The sequence below is a fragment of the Leopardus geoffroyi genome, chromosome A2 (assembly GCF_018350155.1).
Source record: "Leopardus geoffroyi isolate Oge1 chromosome A2, O.geoffroyi_Oge1_pat1.0, whole genome shotgun sequence".
Classification (NCBI taxonomy): domain Eukaryota; kingdom Metazoa; phylum Chordata; class Mammalia; order Carnivora; family Felidae; genus Leopardus; species Leopardus geoffroyi.
In genome coordinates this window covers 91,113,493-91,141,286 of record NC_059331.1, presented here as the reverse complement: position 1 = coordinate 91,141,286, position 27,794 = coordinate 91,113,493, and the positions used below count along the sequence as shown (strand labels likewise).

General features: G+C 40.2%; 1 protein-coding gene across 3 annotated transcripts in view; it reads right to left on the bottom strand.

Annotated features, from left to right (window-relative positions):
- GRM3 (glutamate metabotropic receptor 3) overlaps positions 1-27,794 on the bottom strand; it is a 220,636-nt gene that overhangs the window by 5,106 nt on the left and 187,736 nt on the right. For 2 of the 3 annotated variants that reach the window (XM_045494663.1, XM_045494665.1), the window contains 2 exons: positions 19,733-20,799; positions 9,076-9,250 (listed from right to left, as the gene is read on the bottom strand). In XM_045494663.1, coding sequence (XP_045350619.1) covers positions 9,076-9,250; positions 19,733-20,799 — 1,242 coding nt within the window. Of the gene's footprint in view, positions 1-7,435; positions 8,237-9,075; positions 9,251-19,732; positions 20,800-27,794 lie in introns of those variants that run through there. The other variant, XM_045494664.1, reaches the window with a different exon arrangement.

Here is a 27,794-nt window from a genome sequence, read left to right as displayed (position 1 = left end):
TGCTTGTTTAGATATTTTAATGCTATGGTCATTGAATTCAGTTTCTACCAGCTGTTTGTTGCTTTTTCCTCCTACTTTGTTATTGAACCTGTTTTCTTACTCATCACCTTTATTTTACTTGTGCTAGGGCCCTTAGGTCCCTTTCCAGATGTTCTTCTGCTGATTCATACAAGTTGTCTGGGAAGATGATGACACTACTAGCCGCTGCTTCGGTAGCCTTGCTTTGTCAGAGTTCACGGTGGAAGACACAGAATCAGTTATTAAGAAACGAGGCTAGATTCTCGGGATAAAGGTCTTAAATCATTAACAGTAGATTTGAGAGGAAATCACATTCGTTATGATGTGGGATGAAAATCTACAGACCCAAGATGTAATTTCCAAATGTGGAGTTGGAACTTAAGAATGCAAAGCCTTCTTCATTCAGTGATTTATTTCTTGCGAGACAATATTCATGGAAAAAGAAAATATGGCACGTATTATTTTATTACCCAGAATACAACTCAATTAACTTATTGATAGAAATTCCACTTGGTCTTCAACTAAACACCCCAGTCCATTATTGCCACGATATGCTGCCATTCTTTCTTCCCAATCGTGTTCTGTTATTCTCTCCTCCATCCCTCAAGATGTATGAAAGCGGATGTACGATAAAATAATTTGAAAATGGAAGGACTTAATTTGTGTGTTTTTCTATTTTGCATTCCTTTTGCCTCCTCTTAGTTTCCCAACATCTCTAGTTTTTCCTCTTTCTTATTCAAATGTCTTTTCAGGTGAGGATCAGAAACTCATTCACCCTGAGGCTCAAACAACTAAGAAAAGCTATATGTGCTTCTGTGTCTAGGGATCAAAGTCAGGCCACAAGTGTTAAACTCTAATAAAATAATGTCAGGCATTAGTCCTCCTCTCTAGTGCAGCTAATCTTGTCAGCTTCACCTTCAAATTATATACAACATCTGAACACTTGATTGCTTTCCATCACTACCACCCTGATTTTAAACCACCAACATCTGGACTGTGCAGTAGCTTCTGGAATTATGTCTCTGCCTCCTCCCTCTCTTATATTCTGCCCATACAGCCAAGATGATGAAAATGATGCTTTTAAAGTTAGGTCACTCCACACCCTTTGAGTGTTTTTCCCAGTTCTTTACAGTAAAAAAGTAAAAGTCCTTACAGTGATTTCCAAGGTCCTACATGACCTGCCCCCTCTCTGTACTCATCTTCTCTTACTGTCATCCTTAGTCACCTCCCTGATATTCTTCCAGCTGTGGACTTTTGTATTTGCTCTTCCCTTTTCTTGGAATGTCTTTTCCCCAGATACAGACAGCGTTCCCTATTTTCCTTTCCTTCTTGTTTCTGGTCAAATGGTACCTTAGCACAGAGGCTTTCTTTGGCCACTGAATAAAAAATAGTAACCTTCTGCTCCCACTTTGCCTTATTTGTCTGTGCCCAACATTACTTTCTTCACATCACTTATCAACTTCTGATATATTATATATTACTGGTTTTTCTGTTTCGTTCATTACCCCATCCCCTTTGCCTAGAGCTGAGCCTGAGCCCAAAAGTTTCTTGAATGACTGAGTAAATTATCCATCAAATTGATCACACTTACTAAGGGTTCTCTCCCCCAAAGTGTCTGAAATTTCCTCTAGGTAAGATAGATATTTAAAAAAAATATTTCCACATAAGTAGGCATTTTCCTGCTATATGGACACAGATATCTACATATATGGATGTTCTACAGAGAATTTTACTTAAAATGAAAAGGAACTTGAAGGAGAAATAGTATAGAATAAATTGATGTTAGACTCATTGCTTGCTTTAAGGAATTGCTCATCTAAAGTCAAAGTATGGGCAGTATTTGATTATAAACATGTTTCCTTTTTTAGTTAACTTACCTACATAGTTAGGAGCATTGTACTGTGTTCCTAGAGGCACTGATAATTTTGGGGTTACATGGAAATGCATATGGCTATTGGTATCTCTCATACAGTATTGAACTCTCTGGTTTAGGGACTCTCTTTGAGATACTGAGTTTACCTTGTTTTCAATTGTACAGAAGGGAACTATACAGTGTAATTTAATTCAAGAAAATGATGCTTCTGCTTAAACAACTATTTAAATGAGAGAAATTTGATCTGTGACATAAACATTTAGCCAGCCACCGTTAAACAGTATTGTTTTGTCTTCACTAAAGCTCATTTTCTGGGAAGCTTTGTGGGTAGCCCCTCCGGAATACCATACCTTCTCTGTGTGCAGCCAGGGTGTGGGGGTTGCCGGGGTCTCAAAGGGACACGTTTTATGCCGTTGAACTCCCTGGGTGGGCTTTTGAGATGAACATAAGTTTGCACCCATTGCTGGTAGAACAAGATGCTGTCATGTGTGGCACTGAAGAGAAAGCTTCTAATTTAAAAAAGAAATCACTGAACTTGAAGATGCTAAGATTCTTGCTGTCAGAATAATCTCTGAGATGCATTTTGTAACCGAGCTGAGGCAGAAAATCCAGAGACGCCACAAAAGCCACTTAGCCACTTTTGAGAGTTTTATCTGTGGCTCCACTTACCAAATTCCTGAAAGTGTCTCACAGGGAGGCCCCGGCTTTCTTCTCTAGGAACTGTGGTTATTAGAATAAATGATCCTTATCATCCCTTCTATCTCAAGTTCCTTCAGCCACTGTTTAAAGAAGGCATGCTATGTTTGCTTGGGGAAAACCTAGTGAAATGTTAGAGGTAAAGAGCAAATGATTTAAGGGTTATAGAATGGCAGTCGTGAGACAAACTGGAAATGTGTGGAAAGGGGAAGGGGGAGAAGCATCAGTTTCCTACTCCATGTAGGGTTACCCATGAGACCTAGGGCCTCTTTCTTTTCCCACCCTCCAGGAGGAAGGTGTGAAAGAGAATGGAATGAGGTTCTCAGGCATCCTATGACTTTCCTCTCCCAACGGAAAACGGATCGACATCTGTCTGATATGTTTGCACTAGGTATATTATGCCTGGAAGCAGATGGCTTAGCTTGCTGAATACTCTAGGCTCCTCCAGTATTGGCCAGTCAGGATTTATGTTTATAATATCCTTCCAAGAAGACCATCAATTCATTGTGTGTTGTCTTATAAGTTGCTAATTTGCCTGGCCGGTCTAGTACCTAGTGTCGTCGTGGGACTCCCTCAACTGTAAAGTGCAGGCATATTGTGCTGATTTTCTGGACTTGAACGGTTGAGAAGAAACTTGGGCATTATGTGCCCTTTTTTATTTTTTCTTTTATAAAGTCACATTCAGACTTGAGCCATGGCTTGCCCCCTCTTAACTTGGTAATCTTCAAAGGCTTGGCCCTTGTTAAGTGCAAAGTCTGGTCTTCATGTGCTTGCTTTCTGTTGCTGTAGCCCTCTGGAAAATTATACTGTGACTCTGAAAGACCGTGCACTTGATCTTTTTATACTACTGTTTCTTATAATGTGAAAATGCTTTGTAATAAAGAATAGTTCTATTAATGAAGCAGTTCACACTTGAGCACCTAGACAAGGGACTTTCTGAATAAGGTTTTGGCAGAAGAAATCAATCTCCATATGCCTGTGGCTCCTCTGGGACCCAAATCTGAGCATCATTAGTTAGCAGAAGCCTCTTGACTGTTCTTAATGATAATGGCATACATACATCTGAATGATCACCATGAGCAAGAGAAACACATATCCCCATAGGACCAAGTCTGGATACATAAGAGCTCTGAAGACTGTTGGGCACACTCCATTTCTCACCTCCCTCTCCGCACTCTGTGCTGATACAAACTCAAGTCAGTGTCGACAACATTCTGACCTGCATGGGTCCCCTGGGGTTTTACGCTACTTAACCTCATGTGTGCATCCAGCTTGTGTCCTTCAAGATTCTGCAGTTCCACTTCCACTTGCAGCATAGTTCTTGATTGCCTGTCTTCAGGAACCAGCTCTGGGAAGCCCTTTTGCTTCTAAAGCTGAACAAAATCGAGAACGGTCTCTTCTCTTCCTTCTCATCCGAATACAAAGAGCGTTTGCTTACGTGTGTGGGTGTAGGAGCAGCAGTACAAGTATGGGCTTAGGATTTTAGGGTGGCTGAGTTAACCGCTATTGGAAGGAGTATTCCCAGTTTCAGTAAATGTCTTCTAAGGGGAGCCTTCTCTGGAGGGTTCCAGAGAGAGAGCTGAGGAAATAGTAGCTGCCTGGGAATGTGGCTGTTGGCATCATGAGGCAAAGGATGGGAGCTCAGAACACCTCTCCCTCTCTCAATCCAGTGCCAGCTTCCTCGGTGAGGGTCATCTCAGAGACTCTCCTTGCTCTGCACTGACACTGGTAGGTGAAGCACACAGCGTGGTGGAGTCCAAGGTTCTCAAAATGTTTTCCTTGGACCACTTTGATTGAACCAGCTGGAGTATCTGTTACGAACCAGATTTCTTTCGACCCGGATCGTATGGCCCAGAATATCTGTGGGTGGGGCCTGGGAACTTCATTTCAATGAGGTTTTTTTTGTTGTTGGGTTTTTTTGTTTGTTTGTTCGGTTTTTGGGGTTTTTTTTGGTACACAAATATTGGGAGCCATTGGTCTCTGGGTGTACTGAATGGAGAAAAGTTAATGTTTCCTTTATTGATATTTTTTTAACTGTTTATTTTTGAGAGACAGAAAGAGAAACAGAGGGCAAGCAGGGGAGGGGCAGAAAGAGAGGGACATACCAAATCTGAAGCAGGCTTCAAACTCTGAGCTGTCAGCACAGACCCCAACACAGGGCTCGAACTCATGAACAGCGAGATCATGACCTGAGCTGAAGTCGGACGACGCTTAACCGACTGAGCCACCCAGGTGCCCCTAATGTTTCCTTTATTTTTATTATTTTGACTCCCACTGTGTATAATCAGTTACAACTAAAATTTTCCCCTTTAAACCTAGCAGTATGTAAACGTTTCACAAATGGTGAGTTTTCCAAGATGTCCCTAACCATGTTTTTTTCTCTGTGCTTGCTTCTAAGTTTGGTCATGCCTTTATGTCTTTTTGCAGCACTGCTCAGCTTTTAACATCCAGTACTGTTACTTGTTCTGCTATCAGCCACCTTAGCTGCCATCAGGTAGGTCACCCAGGCTCCTAAATGATGTGATATTTCTGCCACTCTTGCCTGAGAATTAACTGGGAATTTATTTGGCCGCACCTTCCAGTCTGGGGAACTTCTTGGCACTGCTCGGGATTACCTGTGTCAAGTCTGTGATCCTTAATGAAACTGCAGTACTGGCTTAAGGATTTGGAGAATGTGGCCCAAGGAAAATGGCCACAAACTATTTCATAGGTGGGGTGTGTGTCCCTTCCTTGAATCTGGACAGGCTTTGTCCTCCTCTCTAGGATTCCACGTGGAAAGGCATTCTGCCAAGTTGCCAAGCTGGAGAGTGAAGCTACCATGGGCTTCCAGATCAGGTCAGTCTCAGCTGAAACCCCGGAAGGACCCAGTCCAGGCCTCATAGAGCAGACAAACTGCTGGGCCAAGCCCTGCCTGGATTCCTAACCCACAAAATCATGAGAGATATAAAAGGGTTATTTTTTTTTTAATTTTTGATTTTTATTTATTTATTTTTTTTTTTTTAGGGGGTTATTGTCTTGAAGCCACAAAATTTTGTGGAAGCTTGTTAGGCGGGAATAGATAATTAGATGTGTGTGGGTGTTGCGGTGAGTAACCCTGTTGGTATATTAACTTATTCTTAACATGGGGTTGTTGTTTTTATACCTGGAAAGAGTAAATTAGAAAACCAGCAGCAATACTGGTAACAATAACTCAATACGGTAAAATGCCTATATAATACTCACCAGAACATAAATTATGTAGCAACTAAGTAAAACATATGCTTTACCTAATGAACTCAGAACAATTTGAGGATTTTTCTTGAGTTATAAAACAGTGTACTTCCCAATATTTAGGAAGGAAATGGATATAAACTGAGCTGAATATATAATGGCGGAAACAGGCATGAAGAAATTAAACCAGTTGCTTACATGTTCACCAGAGTGTGGGTTAGTAACGTGTTCATGCATAAACTAGATCCCATAGACCAGTGTCTTTCAAACTTCTTTGATTGCAATTCACAGTAAAAAACCTCCTACTTGGACCTTGTAGACGTGTAACCACTGGAGCAAACTCCATGAAATACTACTTACCCTTATCACATATAATGTACTCTAATACATTTTATTCTATTTTCTTCGAAAACTGCTGGCAAAACATACTACATAAATTTCAGGACCCATTACTAGGTTACACACTACAATATGGACAACAGTGGTCTAGATGCCAAGCTTCATGAGACTAGGGGTTCTTTTTCTCCACTGTGTACCTCGGTGCTTAGAAACTTCTGTTGTATAGAAGATACTTAAGCATTTAATGAATGAATGAATTTCATGACTGTAGTTCCAATTTTTGAAAATGGGTAGGATATTAATCACAAATCAGTAAACCCAGAGTCAATTTTTGAATCACCGTATATCTTTGAGAAGTACCTTTCATATTTTCTCACCTGTGAAATGGAACTTGTAGTATCTACTATTCATGGGATAAAAGGAGCCCACAAATAAAACTATTTTGAATAAAATATAAAGAATTACAAATAACAGATTAATGTACTTGTTGCTTCTGCAATTTGATATGCCTAGAGTTATCACACGAATACTTCACCTTATCATTTTAATACCACTTCGTTAACATGGATTAGAGAAAAACTACTAAAAAAATGAGGTCCTTCTTAAAGAAAAAAAATTTTTACTTAAAATTTCATTGAGTAACAAAATAGTTCTAAAACGTTGGGCTGGGTAGATGCTTACTTTGAAGTATCTAATTGGGCCACTTGCAGATTAGCATTCTGCGTGAAAGCTTAAAATACATTGTTTTTGTGTAAGTGGATATTTCTGAAATTCTGAAGAGAGACTTGGTTGGGTAAAGTGCCCTTGGTATTCCTTCAGGAATTTATTAATTCCAAGTATGTATATTAGAAAATGCTGCCATTTTGAAATTACTGAGGTTTATATGTATAAATGTCTGTGGAAGGGGCTTTGTTAAATTGTTTGAATAACAGCTGGGAAATCTGAGCTCTGAGAGCAGGATGACTTTTGCTCAGAAATCAGTCTTGCTGTACAGCCTTGGGTAACTTTCCTATTGTTATCCCTGTAAAGCCTACCACGTACCTAACTTCCTGGGAACTTTCCCGGCTTGCACCCTGACTGAAGTGGCAGGATACAATTGTTGGATGCACTGCCTTTGAAATCAGAGAAACCGACTCTAAATTCTGGTTCTGCCATTTTCAATATGTGGGACCCTGGCTAGGTTTCTTGATGTCAGGGAATTGCATGCATTAAATAAGATACAGCACATGTGCACACATGTATGACATTTTTAGCATGATGCCCAGCAGATAGAAAAGAATCAGTGATAGTTCCATTGGCTGTTCTTATCATTGTTGTTTTTATTTGCTATTGGCAGTTCTTTCTTGTCTGGTCTAGCTAGCTGCTACAGTTGGGCTCTAGAAAAAAGATGTGCCCGCTCAAGAAATAAGCAGGTTTCTCTGGGGTCCAAGGAAAATGATTTCTCAAGTCTTACCATGCACTGGCACTCAACCATCGTGACACCTGGAAATTGAGCTGAAAAGACAAGAACATCCCTGTCTCCACCGAGGAGTGGCATATCCAGTGCATCCGTGAACGTGTGCTATCAGCCGGCAGCCTTTCCTCTGTTTGCTGGGGGAAGGGCAGCCCTGTTAAATTTTATACTTTGCTGCAGAAACTGGGGCACTAATGTGATTGCTCACTCTGTGATGCTGAGCTATTTTGAAGCATTCTTTCTGATCGACTCGAGGCAAAAATGGTGAGGCAGTCATTTGTCTCTGTCACTCCAGTCTTCCTTCCCTCTCTTGTGGCTTCCTTCCTCCGCCCCCCTCATCCTTCTGTCAGTGAATTTCTCCTGCTTCAAACCACAGATAAGCTGAAAATGGCTTAAAAGGTTGTCCCCTTTAGGTACACTGTGCCTGAGAATTTAATGAGAGGCTCTCTAAGGATAGTGTTTCAGATGTTCACAGGCCAGTCAGAGACGCAGTGGTGGCCTGGGCTGTTCCTCCACTACCCTTCAGCTGGTTTGCAGCTGAAAAGCCCTGTGTCATCGAAGTACGAGGAAGATACATTCTGGCGTTTTTCAAGGTGTGTTCCATGGAATATTAGCTGGTTTAACTGTGCTTGAATACTTTTAAGGAACTGTAAATAACCAAGTTAAACAGATTGGCTTACTCTCGGGATTCTTAAAACTAACATGCTCATGGTAAAGGTGGTGCTTCAAACTTCTAAGGGGGTATTTAGGATGAACCATTTCCCGTCTTTTTTTGGTTATCTTCCTTTAATTTTTCATGAAGCACCTTTATCATCTGTGTGACACAGGACATACTCTGCAGAGCACCAATCTAGTCCGACCCTCTGGGCCAGTGAGTAAAGTAAAGCCACAAATAATAAAGTGATGTGCTCAGTGTTTCCTATTGAATTGATTGCAGAGTCAGGACTAAGAAATAGGTGCTCTGACTCCACAACACAGTAAAAAATTCTAAGTGCAGGGCCCCTGGGTGGCTCAGTCAGTTAAGCGTCCGACTTCGGCTCAGGTCATGATCCCACAGTTTGTGAGTTCGAGCCCCGCGTTGGGCTCTGTGCTGGCAGCTCAGAGCCTGGAGCCTGCTTTGGATTCTGTGTCTCCCTCTCTCTCTGCCCCTCCCCTGCTCATGCTCTCTCTCTCTCTCAAAAATAAATAAACATTTAAAAAATCCCAAGTGCAGTTATGGATTTAATGTCTGTGTTCCCTGCTAGACTGTATGTACCATCAAAACAGGAGCCTTGACTTTCACTCACCTCTGTATCCCTACCTAGCATCTAGCGTACAGTACCTGACACACAGTGGTTGAACCAGCGCTTATTAAATTGAATTGAGATTGTTCATGGGGGATGGACATGGGTTGTCCTTGCCTATTCCTGTTCATTGCTTCCCCTCTGAGCCTTCTCTCTGCTATAGTGCTATTCATGGAAGGGTCACTGCTGAGTTCTATACTTACACTGAGAATATGTGGTCCCCGTTCCGCTGACACTGAACCTGTTGAGGTGCAGTCTGTGTGTGACCACATTCTTTTGGGGTTGGAACAGGATGATGTGCACCTTGGGTGCAAACAAACAGCCCAGGACCACGAAGCCACTCAGGCTAACAGAGATGCACATGGTTGTTGTCTGCACCTACAAGAAAAGGTTGCCTAGTTAAACGTCTGGCTGTAAATGCAACCATGTCACCTACTAAAAAGAACACTGAGAAAAGACCAAACCAAAAAACCCAAATCATCACAGTTCTGTTGTTAGTATAACCAAACCAATAGGATGATGAAATGAGATCTTTTGAACTTGAAATGTTCATGGAAACATTGCTTAAGATCTGTTAGCAAACACATTTGTGTTAGGTGCTCCTGAATGCTTGCCAGGACTTTACATGGATTTTCTTGTTTTGTTTCTTTTCTTCTTTATATTTGTATAAAGACGTTTCTGCAGAACCACCTAAATCAGAATCTTAAATAGTAAAATATCAACATTCCCTGATGAAGTGACCAGATTGCTGATGGTTTCAGTCATTCAACTCAGCTTGTTTAAGGTTTACTGTACCATGAACAAATCTGAGGGGCCATTTACATTTCCCCATTTTTTTTTCTTTTTTGCTGGGAATTCTGCCCATCAGCTATTGGTTACCCCACTCAAAATTGTGAGACACTGTCAACTGTCTTATGAGCTACCTGTAAGTTATTTCATTGGCAACCCTCTGGAATCTTGATACACGAGGTACTCACTGTTCAATCATTTTGTTCTCTAGGCTTCCGTACGTCTGTTCTTGGCAGAGAACTTGCACCTGCTTCCTCTTTGCCTCCCGTGAAAGTACCCCTCAGAACTAGGTTTTATCGTGCCTTGTTTTCATTCTTTTGCTTTCCCTCTTCATCTCCGCTGATCTCGTCATCTGTCCTAACTTCAGCTCCCACAGATTTTCTAGAAAATCCTAAATTAGCTTCTACATATTTTATTGCTTTCAGTACTAAAAAATGGAAATTAATTATTTCTTCTATCAGTCTCACTCAGAGTAGCTATGGTAAATCCTAGGGTAATTTTAGATTTCTTTGTCCTTTTGCTCCAGGCAACAATGTTATTACCAGATAGCATAATCTCTCATGCCCTCAAGTGTTTGACCTTCTCTAATCAGAGAAAGCGCAAGACTGAACAATTAACTGGAGAAGCCACATAACTCTAGAAGGCTGCGTTCTGGTTTGACTAGACAAAATTCAGGTTACCCCTGTAGCATTATTCTTCAGATTCTGAGTTTACTTTGTATGCCAAAAGGACAATCTACCCTATTTTAAAGCTCCTGTCCCTTTTAACTGCTCCAGTGCCCTCCACTTGACCCCACCCTGCAGGCTCCTTTCCCTTTTGCCAGCTTCTCAGAAAAGAGTCCACTCACTAATTTTGCAATGTAAAAGCCTTGATAAACCATCACTGTGTTATTTATAGGGGGTCCAATTTCTGGCGTAATTTTTTTTTTTTTTTTTTGTATAGATGTGTACTATCAGAACTGAACTCTTCCTTTAGAACTCTCCTCTTTCATCTTCACTTTTGACTGGGGAGCCAATGAGAGGTGCCAGATACTAGAGCGAGGGGAGGACAAGTTCAAATGTATCATCTTTCAAGGAAACCTTTTCTAATAATATTCTATAACGCTGAAGCTTCTCACACACTTTAAGCCGTTACAAGGGGGAGGAGAGGCTTTTATGAGGAGGATATCTTGAAAAAAGGCTTTGCTGTGAGTTCTAGACCTTTCCTCCCTGAAGGAAGGTTGTGCTTTTCTCCTCACTCAAGACCTGGAGAGGAGTGCTTCAATGTGGCTATTCACAGAATGTTTGAGGCTTTTCTGCAGGAGGAAGATGTCCTGGCTTGAAGCCTGATTCCTGTCCTGGAAGTCTAGGAGGTGAGAAAAGGTTAATTACTTTCATGGCAGAGCACAGACACTTGCTACTGTATTGAGACAGCCCTTTACTGTAAGAATTTATCAAAGCAAAGGATGTGTGAGTGCCGTGCATGGACTGGATGTCCCACACTATAAAGACCATCATGGGTAGTCTTGTGCTCCTTTGGAGCAGCTTCAGTCCTTCCTAGAAAGAGGCTGGTGGCCGGGTGTAGTTGGGTGCCCTGGGACTGAGCATGGGGCCACAAGGGACAGGTCAGAATAGGACTTGCCAGCCAACTCACTCAAGAACCTGCAGGAGAAAAAAAACCAGCCGGATATTTCTGAACATTGCATGAAAACACGCTTTAATCATCTTCCAGGTACAGGTATCCCAAGGATGTGTCTTTAACAAACACTGCAGAGATCATAAAACTATCCATTTACATAAGAACTGTCCTGCTTCTTCCTTATTCCTCTCTGACCAGGGCCAGTGGTGAGATGGGGAGTGTGAATAAGAAGAACGGAAAAGCCAAGCACTGCAGGCTCTCTGCCCCCGGCAGGCCAGACTTTGGGAGAACATGAGATGTAATGTTAAGTCAAGGTATGGTTTTGATAATTATACAGGACTAGGCATTTTGATTTCCTAATAGAGACTACTTTCTGTTGAAGACGATCGTAGGACCATGTGTTACGTAAGAGCACACACATTCATGGGCCAACCAAACTCATGAGCGTTTTCATTCATTGCTCTATCCCCAGCACCAGAACGGAGCCTCATATGATGAACGCTCAGTATTTAAGTGTGTTCACTGGGATTTCCATGCAGGGGTGGGCGATTATTACTCTCACTAATTACTAAAGGGGCAATGGGTGCCAGAACTAAAGATGCATTTTGGTCATAGTTTATGTAGCATATTATTTAATATATTTGTTTTGATTGGAAACCTTTTAGATTTTTATAAAGCCAAAGTACTGGCCTCATAAATTCAATTGTTCAGTTCCTTTAAGAAGTTTTACTACTTACTAATGGGGCGCCTGGGTGGCTCAGTCGGTTAAGCATCCAACTTCGACTCAGGTCATGATCTCACGGTTTGTGAGTTTGAGCCTGCCATCAGGCTCTGTGCTGACTGACAGCTCAGAGCCTGGAGCCTGCTTCGGATTCTCTGTCTCCCTCTCTCTCTGCCCCTCCCCTGCTCATTTCCTGTCTCTCTCAAAAATAAACATTAAAAAAATGTAAGAAGTCACACTGCTAGAAGTCTGTATTCACCTGTAATTCTTTGTTCTGCCTTTTTGTACCCTATTAGTCCATGCTGCTCTGCTTTCAGCTTCCTCAAACTTCCAGCAACATTGGACATGCTTCCTTCGTTTTAGCTTCCTGACATCCTTCCCTCACTGAAAGTTCCTTGTCTTAGTTTTGTTTTTGCTGTTGGCTTTTTTGCTTCTACCTGAATTTTAAGTGCTGGAGTGTCTCAGACCTCAGTTTGGTTTCTCTTCACTTCATCTCATTGGGTTCCATGGCTTAAGTACAGCCTATGTTGATGTTGCTCAAGTATTTATTACTAGTTCCAGCCTATCTTATGGGCTTCCAGACATATATTCAGCTGCTGTCTTGGCATACTGTACTGGATATGTCATATCGGGATTAATATGTAAAACTTGATGCCCTCCCCCAGGTACTTGAGTACGTGACATAAAATCCCACCCAGCTGCGCAAGCCACAAAAAAGGGAGTCATCCTTGATTTTTGCCTTTTCTCTTACACCCACACATCCAGTCCAATAGCAACTTCTGTTCGTTCTTTTGGAATATAATTTTCTATGGTCTCTTCTAGCATGTCTTTCAAGCACAGGCACTGACTGCCTCTGTTCTGGACTTTCTTTCCACGGTAAAGAGGTTCTGGACCTTCTTTGTATGGTAAAGAGACTTAGAAGATGGAGATAGTGCCTACTTTTGGAGCAAAGAGCCAGAATATCATCCATTACAAAAGGTTCAGGTTCCGTAACCTCACATTGCCTCCCCCGTCACGCTGCCACTGACCGTGCTGTGGTGACACAGGCCACTTTGCCTAGCCCATGGGAAGTGGAGTTCAGGGAACCAGAGCCAATGCTGACCCTCTCTGGCTACCACTATTGCTTTGAGTCATAAAGTTTTTTGATCAACAAAACTCTGGCAAGCTAATATGTTACCTTATAAGTAGAGTCAAATCTGAGATGCTACAATCTTCGATAGTTTTGGCAACAGGATCGCAATGGTTTTCTCACAGAGGAAGTGTGAGGGCTTTGTGGGCTGAATAACAAAATGTGAGAGAAGTCCATGGGAATCAGTAGAAAGCGTGCTGACCAAATTCTATGGCCAACCGGGCAATAAACAGTGCTCCACCTTATTCCCCGGTAATGAACGATGGGGATTTGGGGTGGGGGTTAGAGGCTGAGTAACTGGAAGTAGGTTCAGATAGAGCTGCTGGACCAGTGCCGTAGTTGTTGCTAACTCCTCTAGGGAGTGGGGTGGATTTCCTGTCTAATCTGGTTCAAGTCCTGGGTGGACAGAAACTTCAACTCGTTTTCACATAAAAGTTGCAGAGACACACACGCATATTGAACACAAAAGGAGGGACCTTCAGAGAAGGCAGACATCAGGTGAATCACCTGCACTGTGGCTGATTCTCCCAGGAGATGAGGGGGCAGGGTGCATAAATGCTTGCCACAGGATAACGGCACAGCGGGGCCCTCTCAGGGCTCATCCCTTGCTGTAGTCTCTCATGAGAGACTTAGATCCATTCCAAGAGGACAGAGTTCCCTCAGTTTTTTTTTTTTTTTTTTTTTTGCAGCACAAGCTGGTGGCAAAAAAGGAGGTTTGGTTCTCTCTGCAGGATTTCCCTGAGACAGAAAAATGCTCTGGAAAACCATAGATGAGGCACTGACTAGTATTTGGACTCTCATTGGCTTGGATTGGGTGTAAAATGCTGACAAAGGGGCTGTACTAAAGAATGAGAAACTGACACAAAGAAATCTAGATAAGTTCTTGCAATTGGCTATAGCACGGGAAAACTCCCCTAGCCATTACGTGAAAACCAGGCAAGACTCTAACAGATGTTATCATCACAAGAGAGCAAATGCCGTGGATTAAGATGGACTCCTTTAAAAACCAGTCACTGCTGTGTGTATCAAGGCTGAGTTAGCTAAACTGCACAAACCACGTGCCTCAGGCAGAAAGCTATCTGGCTCTGGCTTCCAGTCAAGGGGTCCCCGAAGTTGAAACGAAGTGACGGTAATGCTGATCTTGCCATCCACTTTAGGGTTTGGGGGCTCAGAAACATTGGACCTTTGTTAGATTGAGCTGAAAGTAGCTGCTTGCATGCTTAAAACTAAAAGCAAATGTGCCTTACTTACTAGCATGGACTTACTCTCTTCCTCCCTGCTGATTGCTCCCTTATTCTCCAACCCTGATTTTAGCTCCTTAAAAGAGAACAGTACTTATGATAGGACCAAAATCTCCCCATCCCCAAGGGTGGCTGAAGTCACACAGACACCAGACCCAGCATGCAGGGAAACTTGAGAGAGGAAAAAACTCAATTTTTTATGCTCTGTTGGCTATAGACAACCATCTCACCATCCTATCCAGACCTGCTAGGGGGACGGCAGGGCTTGGACTATGATGAGGCAAGGAAGGCACTTCTTGAGATGCAATTTTAAGGGAGCATCAAAAACTCAGTGATTAAGGCAAATCATATTTTATTGCAATATGTTTTGAAAATAAAAATGAATGCTGAAAACCTATGATGAACACACTGTCAACATTTTAAATAGGGATAGGATTGCTAACAGTGCTGTACCATGACATATTCAGTCTTAAGGCAAATACTGATCCAAAGACTGCTTATGCACGGGTCAGCTAGCCCACTTTGCATTGTCTAGTGAAAACTGGGCCTTCGGGCACCTACGTAAATGCTGACACTCTGGCTACAGTGATGGCTGTACTAAAGTCCTTTGTATCCGAATCAGGAGTCTTGGGTCGTCTGTCAGCATCCCTGAACACGTGGCAGTTTAACTTGTTAGATGGCAAGATGGGTAAAAACCTTTGGCAGTTCTCGAAGTTTCCATCTCCATTGTTAATATTCTACCATCTTACTGGAACATCTATGACAGCCACCTAACTGGCATCCCCTCTTCTGCCTTTGTCTTTAAGTCAGTGTCTTCAGCAGTTTAATTTTCCCCACTACAATGTGAGATCATAAAATAGGAGATCATTAAATTCCTCCGCTTAAAATATTTCAGTGGCTTCTTTTTCCACATAGACTGAAATCTAAAAGTTTGCTATGGCCTATAAAGTCCTACATGATCTAGCTTCCCTGCCCACCTTGCATGTAAAATCTCTCTTCCATCTACTCATTAAACTATAGCTGTATATAACTTTCTTTTCTGAGACTTTGTTTTTTTTTGGCCTAGGTGTGTTCATACTTGCTGTTTTTTGACTAGCACATAAAATCCCCATGGCTAGCTCCTTCCCATCCTTTAGTGGAGTATTATGAAATAGACACCAGCAGGAGTGGCAAACAGTTTTGAAAGAATTTGAGATTTGATATTTTGTTAATCTTCAAAAGAGTCAACATGGGTAAATCAGAATTTCTTTGTAAGTGTTAAAACCTTGTCAGAATTCTAGAGTGACCTCCAAAGTCTCTGCCTACAGTGGGTAAAGTGCTTCCTCTGCATCACGCCCCTTAAAATCCATTTTCTTGATACTCAGAGTACTGTCCTTTGCTTAGCAACATCTCTACTACCTGGGAGTTTGCCAGAAACCTAGAATCTTGGGCCCCCTCTTTTCTTACTGGGTCAGAATCTTTTATCTTAGCAAGGTGCCCAGATGAGCTGTATTCACACTAAAGTTCGAGAAGCACTGCATTGGCATCACCCCCTTGTCCTCCCATCACAGCACTTAAACCACAGCATGAGTTACCCTGTATTTTCATCCGTTCATTATTTACTCTCCATCTGTATCCTTCCCTCACTTGCACCAGACCATAAGTTATAAAAGAGAGAGATGTGTCTGTGTTGACAGCTGTATCTCCAAGGTCCATAATAAGTGCTCAAATATTTTTGGAAGACATAAATGAACAAAACATTCAGGAATTACTATTAATTCCTTTATGGATAACTTTATATCCAAACATGACCTAATCTTTATTTATACCATGTAAGCTAAGATTGGCCCCCTGATAGCTTAATGTTTGAGTCTTACACTATCTTGTGATACAGAAAGAGATGGCCTGGAAATTTATCAAAGATCCTTTGAATTTTTGGATTCTTACCCAAGTTCTTGCCTGCTAGGTCTTGGATGCTTGTAATAGCTTCGATTAGTTTTGTTTGTTCTATGCTCCACTCTTTCAAACCCATCCTCCATACTAAAAACAGAGAAGTCTGTAGTGTAATATGAAAGGCATTGATTTGCATCTGAAGAACTTGTCCTACTGTTTCTTAACTGTGTCACCTGGGAAGTCAATTATCCTCCAAGTTTGTTTACTCATCCTTCCAATGGATAATAACATTTGCCTTTCAGGGTGCTAATGAGGATAAGTGAACTCACGTATGCAAAACATCTAGAGTAAGTTTCAGAGTTGATCAATAAACATTAGTTCCTTTTTTTCCCTCTTATGTTTCATCATGTCACTTTTTGCCTGAGCAAACAACCAACCAAAAGAAAGTAAAAATTTAAAAATATCAATTCCTCAAAGCCCTTATTCATTATTTAAATGCATTATTTAAATTCATTACTTAAATGAATTCCTCTGCCTGTTAAAAGTTGACCACATGGCCAATTGCCATTAGTTTCTCTCTAGACCCCTCCCCCAAACCCATTTTCTACTTGAGTAAAACCAATATTACCTTTTTTCTGCTTGGTTCATTTCCTGTCGTGCCTCAAGAATATTCCCCACATGCCCTATATTCTCTAACCACTGTAACTGCAGTTTCCCACCAAGGTACAGTGTGAAATCACACCTCTTGAAATTCTTGGAAAGACCATTCTTACTGATCCAACTCTTCTTTCAAACCTATAGGCATTTAAGAGCTTGTACCACCAATTTAATTATAAACTATTCTGTATTGATTTTGAATTCTTTCATGCTTGTTGATTTTTTTTTTTTTCCCATCTGGGATATAAGCTTTTTGAAGACTAGAAAAGTGCTTTATTTATTTATAATTCACAAGAGGTGGCAAAGTACTGAGTCATAAACCTTGTTGACTGTTTGGTGGCCAAATTCCTACTAGCTGCCTGTAAATGGATGGGTACTTCTCTAATGCTGCTCATTCTATCTGAACCACCTGGTTTCCCTGTGGGAAATTTTACACCTCAGTCTTTTGGAATTCCTAAAACAACAGTCTCAAATTCATATGCTTACAGGGTCATGCATATGCACAAGTGAAGAGAGCCAAGTGGAAGCATTCAGGGATTGGTAGCTGTGTGCTCTGTCTAGAGGCATAAACACTAAGGTCCGGCTCAATGTTGCTTGCGGGAATTTGGGTCCACGTGTTTTACTTTGTTAAGAGAAACCAAGAATCTCGATATTTCTGTAAAATTCCTCAATTTTCTAATTTTGACAAATATTTCAAAAAATTTCAAAAACAGTGAAGGCCACACTAAAGACATCTGTGAGACACTAAGAGCATATGATTGATTTAAGCAGTCGTTTTCAGTCTTGGCTGCAAATTAGTCACTTGGGGGACTTGGAAAAATCCAGATGTCCAGGCCACCCATGGCCCAGGCCAATTAAATCAGAATCCTTGTGGCTGTGCCCCATGTATCAATATGTTTTTTTCAAAGCTACCCAGTTGATTCAATGCACAAATTTGAAAACCAGTGGGTTGGAGGCTCCATTCTACCTTTTCATTTCTTTTGCAAATTTTGCCTTGGTGTTATTTGTAAGGGGTGTGTGAAGCCTCAGGTTTGGATGCCTTAATTAGCATGGACCTGAAAAAACACTCCACAACCTCTGCCCCATTTGCCTCATGCCATGTGGTGAAGCTTATGGTATCTTCAGTTAATTTCACTTAGTCAATTGATCTCCTATATACTGCTATCATGTTAAGGAAAGAAGTCATTTCTTTTCTGTCTTTTAGAAATAAATGCTAACTCATTCAATAAAATTAAACTTTTATACTGCTATTTGTTTATTCTCTGTAGTATTTTCTGTTCTGTTTTCTTATTAGCTTTTTTGAGAATGAATGGTTTCAGATTGTATACCCAGGGTAACATAATATTGTAACTGGTTCACAGTCCCAGTACCCTAAATCATGTCTGCTGAGGATGCTTCCTAAGAACTTAAAAAAAATCCATACAGATCTATAGAAGTGGATGTGCACATAAAGACAAAAGATAGAAGTGGCAGCATTAAAATACATTGACTATAGTTATCCATTTTAATCCCCTCACTAACGGTTCACATTCCCCCATGGCTCATATAATATGACCCTTGATTTTGCTATTCAGTTCTGATAATTTCTCTACTGACACATTTTCAAAAAAATTTATAGGTAGGCTTAGAATGCCTGACCATTACACCAACACTGAATTTAAGTTCTTTATTTTCCTTGTTCTTCCTTTAGTCCATGGTTTCAGTCACATCGTTGTAAATCATTTAAAAGATGAGCTATGTTAAGCTTTGCTAGCCTCTTGATGCCACATTTTAAATAGCTGTGTCTTCTTTTTGAGCTGCAGTGTTCAAGAATTTTGGTAATATAGGAATTGCTGATAAATAGAAGATTTGGGGATTGTTACACTCTACAGAAGCACTTTGTGAAATTATGTTGTAACAAGGAAATGCCCCTGGAAAACTTTAATCTATGTCAATTTAAGACATATGGAGAATAAAACCAATTGCCTCAAGTGAAAAAAAAATCTTATACTCCTTGGAAGATACTAAAATCAGAAATATAAATGCAAAAGTAACTGATTGATGGTTTCAATAATTTGAGAAATTATGGTAGAATGATGAACTCTGTCTTTCAGAAGAGATGGTAATTATATTGATGCCCAAAAATTTGAACTATGCATTGCTAAAGACTTTATGAATACTGACTTAATTAGGTTACTTGGATATATGCAGTAATATTTTTAACTAGTTCAAGGATTTTATATATATATATATATATATATATATATATATATATATATAATCTCATATGTACAAGAACTAAAGTTGTAGAACATGTATAACAAATTTACGTTACATTTTAATCTGTTTTAGAGACATAATGATGCTTATTTGAAGCTTGAGTGAAAGTGTTTAGATCTGATAATGGCTTAATGTTGCAAGTCTATTTTAATTTACAGATTAATCTGTGGTAGCCAGGTTCTCTTGTGTCTTATTTGAATTATTCTCACTAGGTTCTTAGTGGTTTAATTCTTGCCCTCTTGTGAATCACTTTCTAAACTTAAAAGTTTTAGAGGTGTGTGTGTGTGTGTGTGTTGCATCTTCCTCCTACTAGATTATAAATTGCTTGAATGACCACATCATTTACATTTATCTTCCTTTCTGTGCCTAGTACAATGCTTTGCACATAGTACTCACTAATTAAATGCTTTTAAAACAAATTGAATGAGTTTCCATATATAATATGGTGGTTTATCATGGCATTTACAATTACCTACCTAATTACTGAGATGAAATAAGTCTATTTTAAATCGTACATAACAAAATATTGGCAGGATAAAGGAACAATGAAAAGAAGAAACCATTCAAAGACTTACTCTGTAATCACTTGATGTCACATAAAATATAGGGAGGAAGGCAAGCCAGATGATGCACGTGGTATACATGGTAAAACCAATGAACTTGGCTTCGTTGAAATTTTCTGGGCACTTCCGAGTTTTGAAGGCATACACAGTGCATAAGATCACCAGGACCACATCGTAGGTGAGTGAGATCAACATGCTGGAATCTCTGACATTGCATTTTAAGATGACTGTCTCCCGCTTCTCTGGAAGGGTGTAGCGCCTGGTGCCTGGAGCTTCCAGGATCAGCCACACAGACACCACCACAATTTGCACCAGTATCAGACCCAGGCAGATGAAAACCTGAGAACTCGGGCTGATGAATTTTGGCCTCTGAGCTCCATTCTTTACCCCATCAAAGATGCGGGCGATGCAGTTTGTCTTGGTCAGCAGGGCTGAGTAACAGACAGCAAAGGAGGTCCCCAGCCCTAGTCGACGCAAAGCACAGATGACTGGTGATGGCTTGGCAATGAAGAAGAATGTCATGCAATATGACAGACCAACCCCAAACAACAAGATGTAGCAGAGCTCCCGGCCTGATGCTTTGACCAAGGGTGTGTTGTTGTGCTTGATGAAAACAGTCACAACTATGCACGTACACATAAAGCCCAGGCAGGCGATGGTCACTGGACCAATGGCCCAGGCATCTTCCCACCTGATGTAGTCCTCGGGGAGATTAAAGCAGGCAGACAGGTCTGCAGTGGGCCACTGCCCGAGGCCGCAATCCATACAGGTAAACTCGTCAGCCAGGTATTCGTAGGGCTCACAGGGGATACAGATCCAGCAGCAGACATCCCCTGGTTGCATGTTCTTCATTTCATTGGGGGCACAGGGGTCACTGCACTGGGAAGTGGGGACCGAGTTCCGGGACCAGTGGATAGAGTCAACATCTAGTGATAAGGTTTCTGCCCAGTGACCAACCTTCAAGTAGGAATACTTGCCACCCACGTACTGGAAATTGAACACGTTGTATCGTCCCATTCCATCTCCGAAAGTGTCAAACTTGACAATGCTATCGGCACCTTTATTTGGGTTGAATGGAGCTGTGACATATAAAGTGAAAGAAAAAAAAGAACACCATTGAGGCATCTCAGGTGTGATCAATTACTTCCTGTTACACACTTAGCAAAACTGAAATAACAGGGAATAGGGATTCCGAGGCTGAAATAACTTACTACCATTGAATTTACACATTAAAAGCTACTAGAGTACTCATGCATTCATAAATTCACCCACTGGACATTTCTGCATACCTCCTGTGTGCCAAGTGCCAAGGATTAATCATGAGCGTAATACAGAGCCTGCTTTCAAAGGAGCTTATTATGTAACGGGAGCTGGCAAACATGTAGTCATATTGTCTGTGCTGTGTAAATATTCATTTCTTCAAAGAGTTCACACTAGGAATTGGGCAAAGCTTTGTGTCTCATCCTTATTGCTTATTGATGGTGTATAGACCCCAAAATATGAAATGTTTTCATGAAAATATAAAATTAATAGGAAGAATTTTTCTCCAAAAGGAAGGTAAAGTTTTTCACCAGAAGTGTGTGGTTTGCTTCTTTTTTAATTTTTTTTTTCAACGTTTATTTATTTTTGGGACAGAGAGAGACAGAGCATGAATGGGGGAGGGGCAGAGAGAGAGGGAGACACAGAATCGGAAACAGGCTCCAGGCTCTGAGCCATCAGCCCAGAGCCCGACGCAGGGCTCGAACTCACGGACCGCGAGATCGTGACCTGGCTGAAGTCGGACGCTTAACCGACTGCGCCACCCAGGCGCCCCAAGTTTGCTTCTTTTTTAAACCGCTGTTGTAAACTGAAGTGTAATTGACATGCAATGTTATATTAGTTTCAGGTGAACAATATAACGATTTGACAACCTGTACATTACTTAGCACTCACTACTAGAAGTGTAGTCACAGCTGTCATCATACAATGTTATTACAACATTATTGACTCTATTCCCTATGCTCTGCCTTGTGTCTCTATGAATTATTCACTTTGTAACTGGAAGTTTGTACCTCTTAATCCCATTTTGTACCTTTAATCCTCATCCCTCACGCATCTCCCCTCTGCAACCACTGGTTCTCTGTATTTAAGAGTCTGGTTTTTGTTTGTTTGTTTTGTTTTTAAGATTCCACATACAAGTGAAATCATATGGTATTTGTATTTCTCTGACTTATTTCACCTCACAGAATACCTTCGCGGTCCATCCATGTTGTCACAAATGGCAAAATCTCATTTTGTAAATAGCTGAGTAATATTCCATTGAATATATAAAAATGCCACATCTTCCTTATCCATTCATATATCAAGGGACACTTGGGTTGCTTCCATATCTTGGCTACTGTAAATAATACTGCAGTAAACATAGGGGTTCATATATCTTTTCGGATTAGTGTTTTTGTTTTTCTTTGGGCAAATGACCAAATAGTGGAATTACTAGATCATATGGTGTTTCTAGTTGTAATTTTTTGAGGAACCTCTATAATGTTTTCCATGGTGGCTGTATACGGTATGCTTTAAAAAAGTTCATATGATTCAGAAGGAAAAAAAAATGGAAACCCACCCATAATCCTTTAACCCTAATGTTTTCATGTTTTGAAGCATATTCATGCTATATATAGTATGCTTTCATTCATGTAAACATATGGCCTGGATGCCTTAAAGACACCAGCAGTATCCAGAAGCTAGGTGACAATGCTTTCACGTTTGTTCCAAACTGTACGGTGTTAGTAACCCTCGGCCAAATGACCTGCCCTCAAACCTCTTTCTTACAGCTTTCTGCGAGTATTCAAGAACAGCAGATCTCTGAGTATCTATGTTTCCTCTCTTCTGGCTACTTGTTCATCATGTTTCTCTTGCCAATGTCTCCTGCCACTCCGATCGACCATTTTTATGCCACCTGCTTTGGTCTCCTGCGTGCCTACTATTTCACACTGCCGCCCTTTATTTCATTGGATGTAGAAGAATATTGCTGATATCTACTGATGGACAAACTCCACTAGTTAGGATAGGCTTGTCTGTGTTGGTAAACAGACCCAAAATTGTTCAATGGCTCAAACACAATGGAAGTTTACTTCTCTCTCATGAGACCATCTAAGGTGTTGGTTGGTGGGTGTCTCTTCTCTACACGGTGAGTTGGAAACCCAGGTTAACTTGCACCTTGAGGCTGTGCCAATTTGCTGGGTCTCCTCCTCATCAGTATCCATCTGGTGGAAGGAGAGAATGTGAAGTAGGGATACCTGCTTTTTCTTTTTAGTATTTATCCTTGAGAGAGGGGGCGGGGAGAGAGAGAGGGAGCATACAAGCAGGGGAGGGGCAGAGAGGGGAGGAGAGAGAGAGAATCCCAAGCAGGCTCTGCAGTCAGTGCAGAGCCCAACTGGGGGCTTGAACTCACCAACCATGAAATCATGACCTGAGCCGAAATCAAGAGTCCGACACTTACCTGAGTCACCCAGGCGCCCCTACTTGCTTCTTAAAGGTGTAAACCTGGGAGTGGCGCAAATTTCCATTTACGCTTCATTCATTAGAAATTAGTTCTAGGGCCACACCCCGTGTCAAGAGGGGCTGAGAAATACAGTTTGGCTAATGAGTGCACTACAGCCCTGCTGCGGAAGGAGAAAATGGAATTTAGCAGGCACTGCAGTCTTGCTCTGCAGGTGTCTTCGGTCTTTGTAGCCTTCTCCCTGAACTACACTCCACCTTCTCTGGGGCTCATGTTGTTCCAGCCAGTGGGAACACCTTACCCTTATTGGGTGAGATGTCTGATGAAGAAGAGTCCCTCATTGAGTCACTTGGGTCCTTGGTGAAAGAAAACGCTACAATTTACCAAGTAATCTTCTCCTGCTTAGGGCTCACAGGGGCCCCTGGGCGCCTGGGTTGGGGGGTTTCCAGTAATGTTCCAGATCATATAAAATCTGTTAGCGAGCATAGTCCAATATGCCAAGTTTATTCCTCATTTATGATTTTTTTTTCTCTTAATGATTTTGTCCTTTCGCCTGCAGTTCAACTTTACTAACCTTTCCCTAGTTTTCTGCCACATTCCACAAACCCATCACACATGGCTGTGTGTGTCTGTACTCTCGTGGAGCGGCTTCAAGCTTACAGTGAGGCAGAATGATGTGACAGATGAGGGCACATCTGGGATTTAGAAGGTTTATGTGTGATTCTCATCTCTGTCTTTTAATAGTTGTATGTCTTTAGCCAAATTAACCTTTCTGACTCCACTCCTTAATCTGAAAATAGTAAATTAAAATTATAAACAAAGTAATATAAAAATATAGAATAAATTGATTATTTTCCTCTGATTTTTAGCACTCGCCAGATACGAGATTGTATGATAATCAACTCCATTATTTGTTTTTTCCTTGATCTCTTTCCACAATGGTACACTGTTTTTGCATTGATAGAGCTGTAGACTGTGCTTTAATATCTGTTGGGACAAGTGAAAACAGGAGATGAAAGGCTTATTTTTTTTTATATTTTTATATTTTTAGGAGTAGGAGTCAATATTAGAATTCTTATGTTACATAAAACGAACCATGTTTAGTCTCTGCTTATAAAAATTCCCTAAATTTTTAGGGAATCCATTCACATGTTACAAATAAGTAAAATGTTGACTATTTTAACACATTTTACATCAAATATAACAACCTCAGATGTGTTATTAACTTTTTTACTTTTGCCTATGCAATCTCCACCAATGTTCAGTTGTTGTTAGATTGCAAATCTGGAAAAGTTTGTAAAATGAATATGTTTAATATTCTTATTTAAAATTCATTATTTTCACAAATATCTTTAAATTTCTTAAAAGTGACATATTTGATAGATGATAAAACTGATGATTTGGTGTGTTCTGAGTTGGAAAGGGTTATTAATAAGACGGTTGGCCTGTGAGCTAACAGGATAAAAACCAAAGATGTAAAGCATTCCTCTTACAAATCTTTTCTGGAAAGGAGCCAATAGCATCAACTGAATATTGGGGCAGACTGTTGCCTAGCTGAGGTTAACAGAATTAATAACACATCTGAGGTTCTTGCCTTTGATGTAAAACGTGTTAAAATATTCAAGATTTTACTTATTGGTAAGATATGAAAGGAGTCTCTAAAATTTTTGAAGATTTGTAAGCATAGAACAAACAAACAGAGTTTAATGTTAGCGTAAGAATTCTGATATTGCTTCCTACTCCTGAGGCTAGAGTAATAACATTTCCATTCCCATGTTTTTTCTTAATTGTTTGAAAATGTTGACCGTTAATACATTTTTAAAAGATCATAAATAAGTACTTTAGCTCTTACTTTTACGGACTGTTGCTGTTATTTATCACGAGGCTATTTGAAAGCAGAGGGGCAGAATCTATTTAGGCTTTCAGCAGCTCTTAACTCCCTACCTTTCTATTCTGAAAGATTTCAAACCTACAGAAATGTTGAAAATACACTAAAAAACATACTACTGGGACCACCTAGAGTTAACTAGTTGTTAATATTTTGTCATATTTGTTTTATCTGTGTTTCTTTTTTGCTAAAATATTTTGCTATTAAAATTATTTAAAAATGAAATATCTATACTGAAGTATTTGTAGAACATGAGTTGGCAAACTATAACCCATGGGCTAAATTCTGCCTGTTACCTATTTTATAAATGAAGTTTTATGAGAACACAACCATGCTCATTTGTTAACATATTACCTATGGCTGCTTTCCCACTACAACAGTAGAGATGAATAGATGAACTAGAGATTGTATGACCCCCAATATTTACTGTATCGTGCATTTCATAAAAGTCACATCAACTTTCATTCCATAAAGAGCTGGTATCAAAATACATAGAGCAAAAGGAAACCACACACAGAAATTTGGAGCATAAAGTTTGGTAGTAAAGTTAAATATTTGCATATCTATTACCCAGAAATCACACTCTTGCACATGTTAACATGTAGAGAAATTCTTGCACATATGATCCAAAGCCATGCAGATGAATGTTACTGGTACTGTTTACAAGGGAAACACAAGTAGAAACAACTCCAATTTCCAACAGCACCAAAAGGAAATTTTGCGTACTATTCACAATATTCTGTTGTGCCATAAAAGTAACAACAGCTATGAGAAAGAAGATGGATGTGTTTTAGAAACAATATTGTGGGACAAGACTATATGATTCTACTTTTATGAACTTCTGAGGTGAGCAAAACTGAACATACCATTTGGGGATACATACAGGAGTGATAAACTCTTAAGAAAAAGCAAATGAATGATAAAGACACAATCAGGATAATGCGCATTGGCTGAGGAGGAGATATGTAGAAGGATGGGACAGGGAAGAGCCGTGATGTGGTTAGCAATTTGTTATCTTCTGCTTCTTGTTCAGATGACGTGTTTTTCATGAATGATTATTTTATTGTTGTGCTTCATAGATTGAATTGGGTTCAGCATATTCTTTGTGTGGGTTTGCATTTCATAATGAAAATATTTAAAAATTAAAATGTGAGAATATGCTATTCCAGACACAAGTAAAATGTATTCATTAATCATGTCATTCTAGGGGACTAATATCTCAAGTGCTTATTTCTCCTGATGATCACGTTTGGGGACTGGGCACGTAGTTATAATCAATTGCTCCTGTTAGAAAGCACAACTTACTTTAGATGCATTTTGGATCCAACCTCAAGATCTGTTAGATCAGAAATTTATGTTGCTTTACATGACTAAGTTTGTGATAATTTGCTACAAAGGTAGTAGAAAACGAATACACACATTAGAACTATTTCGCATTTGTGTACGTCTTCTGTTAATGAGTCTCCAGAGAAGCCTCGTGGCACTGCTGGTGGCTGGATAGATGGGTGTACCTCCAGTAGAGGGCACCTGGACACAGATTTTCGAAATCACAAATGCTTGCAACTTTTGACCCAGCATCTCCAAGTTGTGGGATGTATCCTACGTATACATTTGCATGTGTGTCAAATGATGTTTTCACAATGTTATTTCAGAATTGTGTATAATAGGAAGACATTGGAAATGATCAATAATGAAAAAATGGAACAGTATATAGCTATGAGAAGAAATGAGGAATTGTTCTATGTGCCACATGGTATGGAGATATAAAAAATTTTTAAATCACACCATTAGATGTAAAAAAAAACCAACAGGGTATAATGTGGTACATATACTGTAATACTTAATATGCTATCTTTTAAAAAAATTTTGTTTTATTTTTGGGAGAGAGAGAGATAAAGTGTGAATGGGGGAGGGGCAGAGAGAGAGAGGGAGACCCAAAATCCGAAGCAGGATCCAGGCTCTGAGCTGTCGGCACAGAGCCTGAGGCGGGGCTCGAACCCACGAACCGTGAGATCATGACCTGAGCTGAAGTCAGATGCTTAACCGACTGAGCCACCCAGGTGCCCCTTAATATGCTATCTTTTATGTAGATGGAAAAATAGAAGACTCTTCATTTTCTTTTATGTGCATAAAGGAACTCTGGAGAGATAAGCGAGGACATGGTTATCAATGGACAAGAAATCAGAAAAGAGCAGATGTTTGACAAAGATGGGAGAGAAAAGTTTACTGAATTCTTTGATGTACTTTTTGCATTTTCAGGCATGGGAATGTGTTACCTATTAAAAATATAATATGAAAAGGAAAGTATAAATTGACATTTGAGTAAACTTCTAACCTGAGAGACTAAAACAACCAGAAAAAGAAACTTGGAGTAGATAAAGGCAGCACAAGGAGCAAGAGGCAAATGCTTTAAAGCAATAACGTGCTGAGAGAGACAAGAAAAGATGCTGCATCTATCAGTTAGGCACAGCATGGTCTTAAAAAGGAAAATTCAGAGAATAAGAATGAGCTTTTGGAGTGAAATAGCAGAAGTAGAAATTCATAAAAATTGAAAGGTATATTTGAGAAAACTCTCCAAGTTTGATAAAGATACTGAGAATGAGAGTAGAGAATATAACAGGAAAGCTAGAGAATACTCTGTGGAATTTCAACATTTAATCAACAGGAGTTCCAGAAAGACAGAGGGAGGACATTATCAAAAGAGTCAG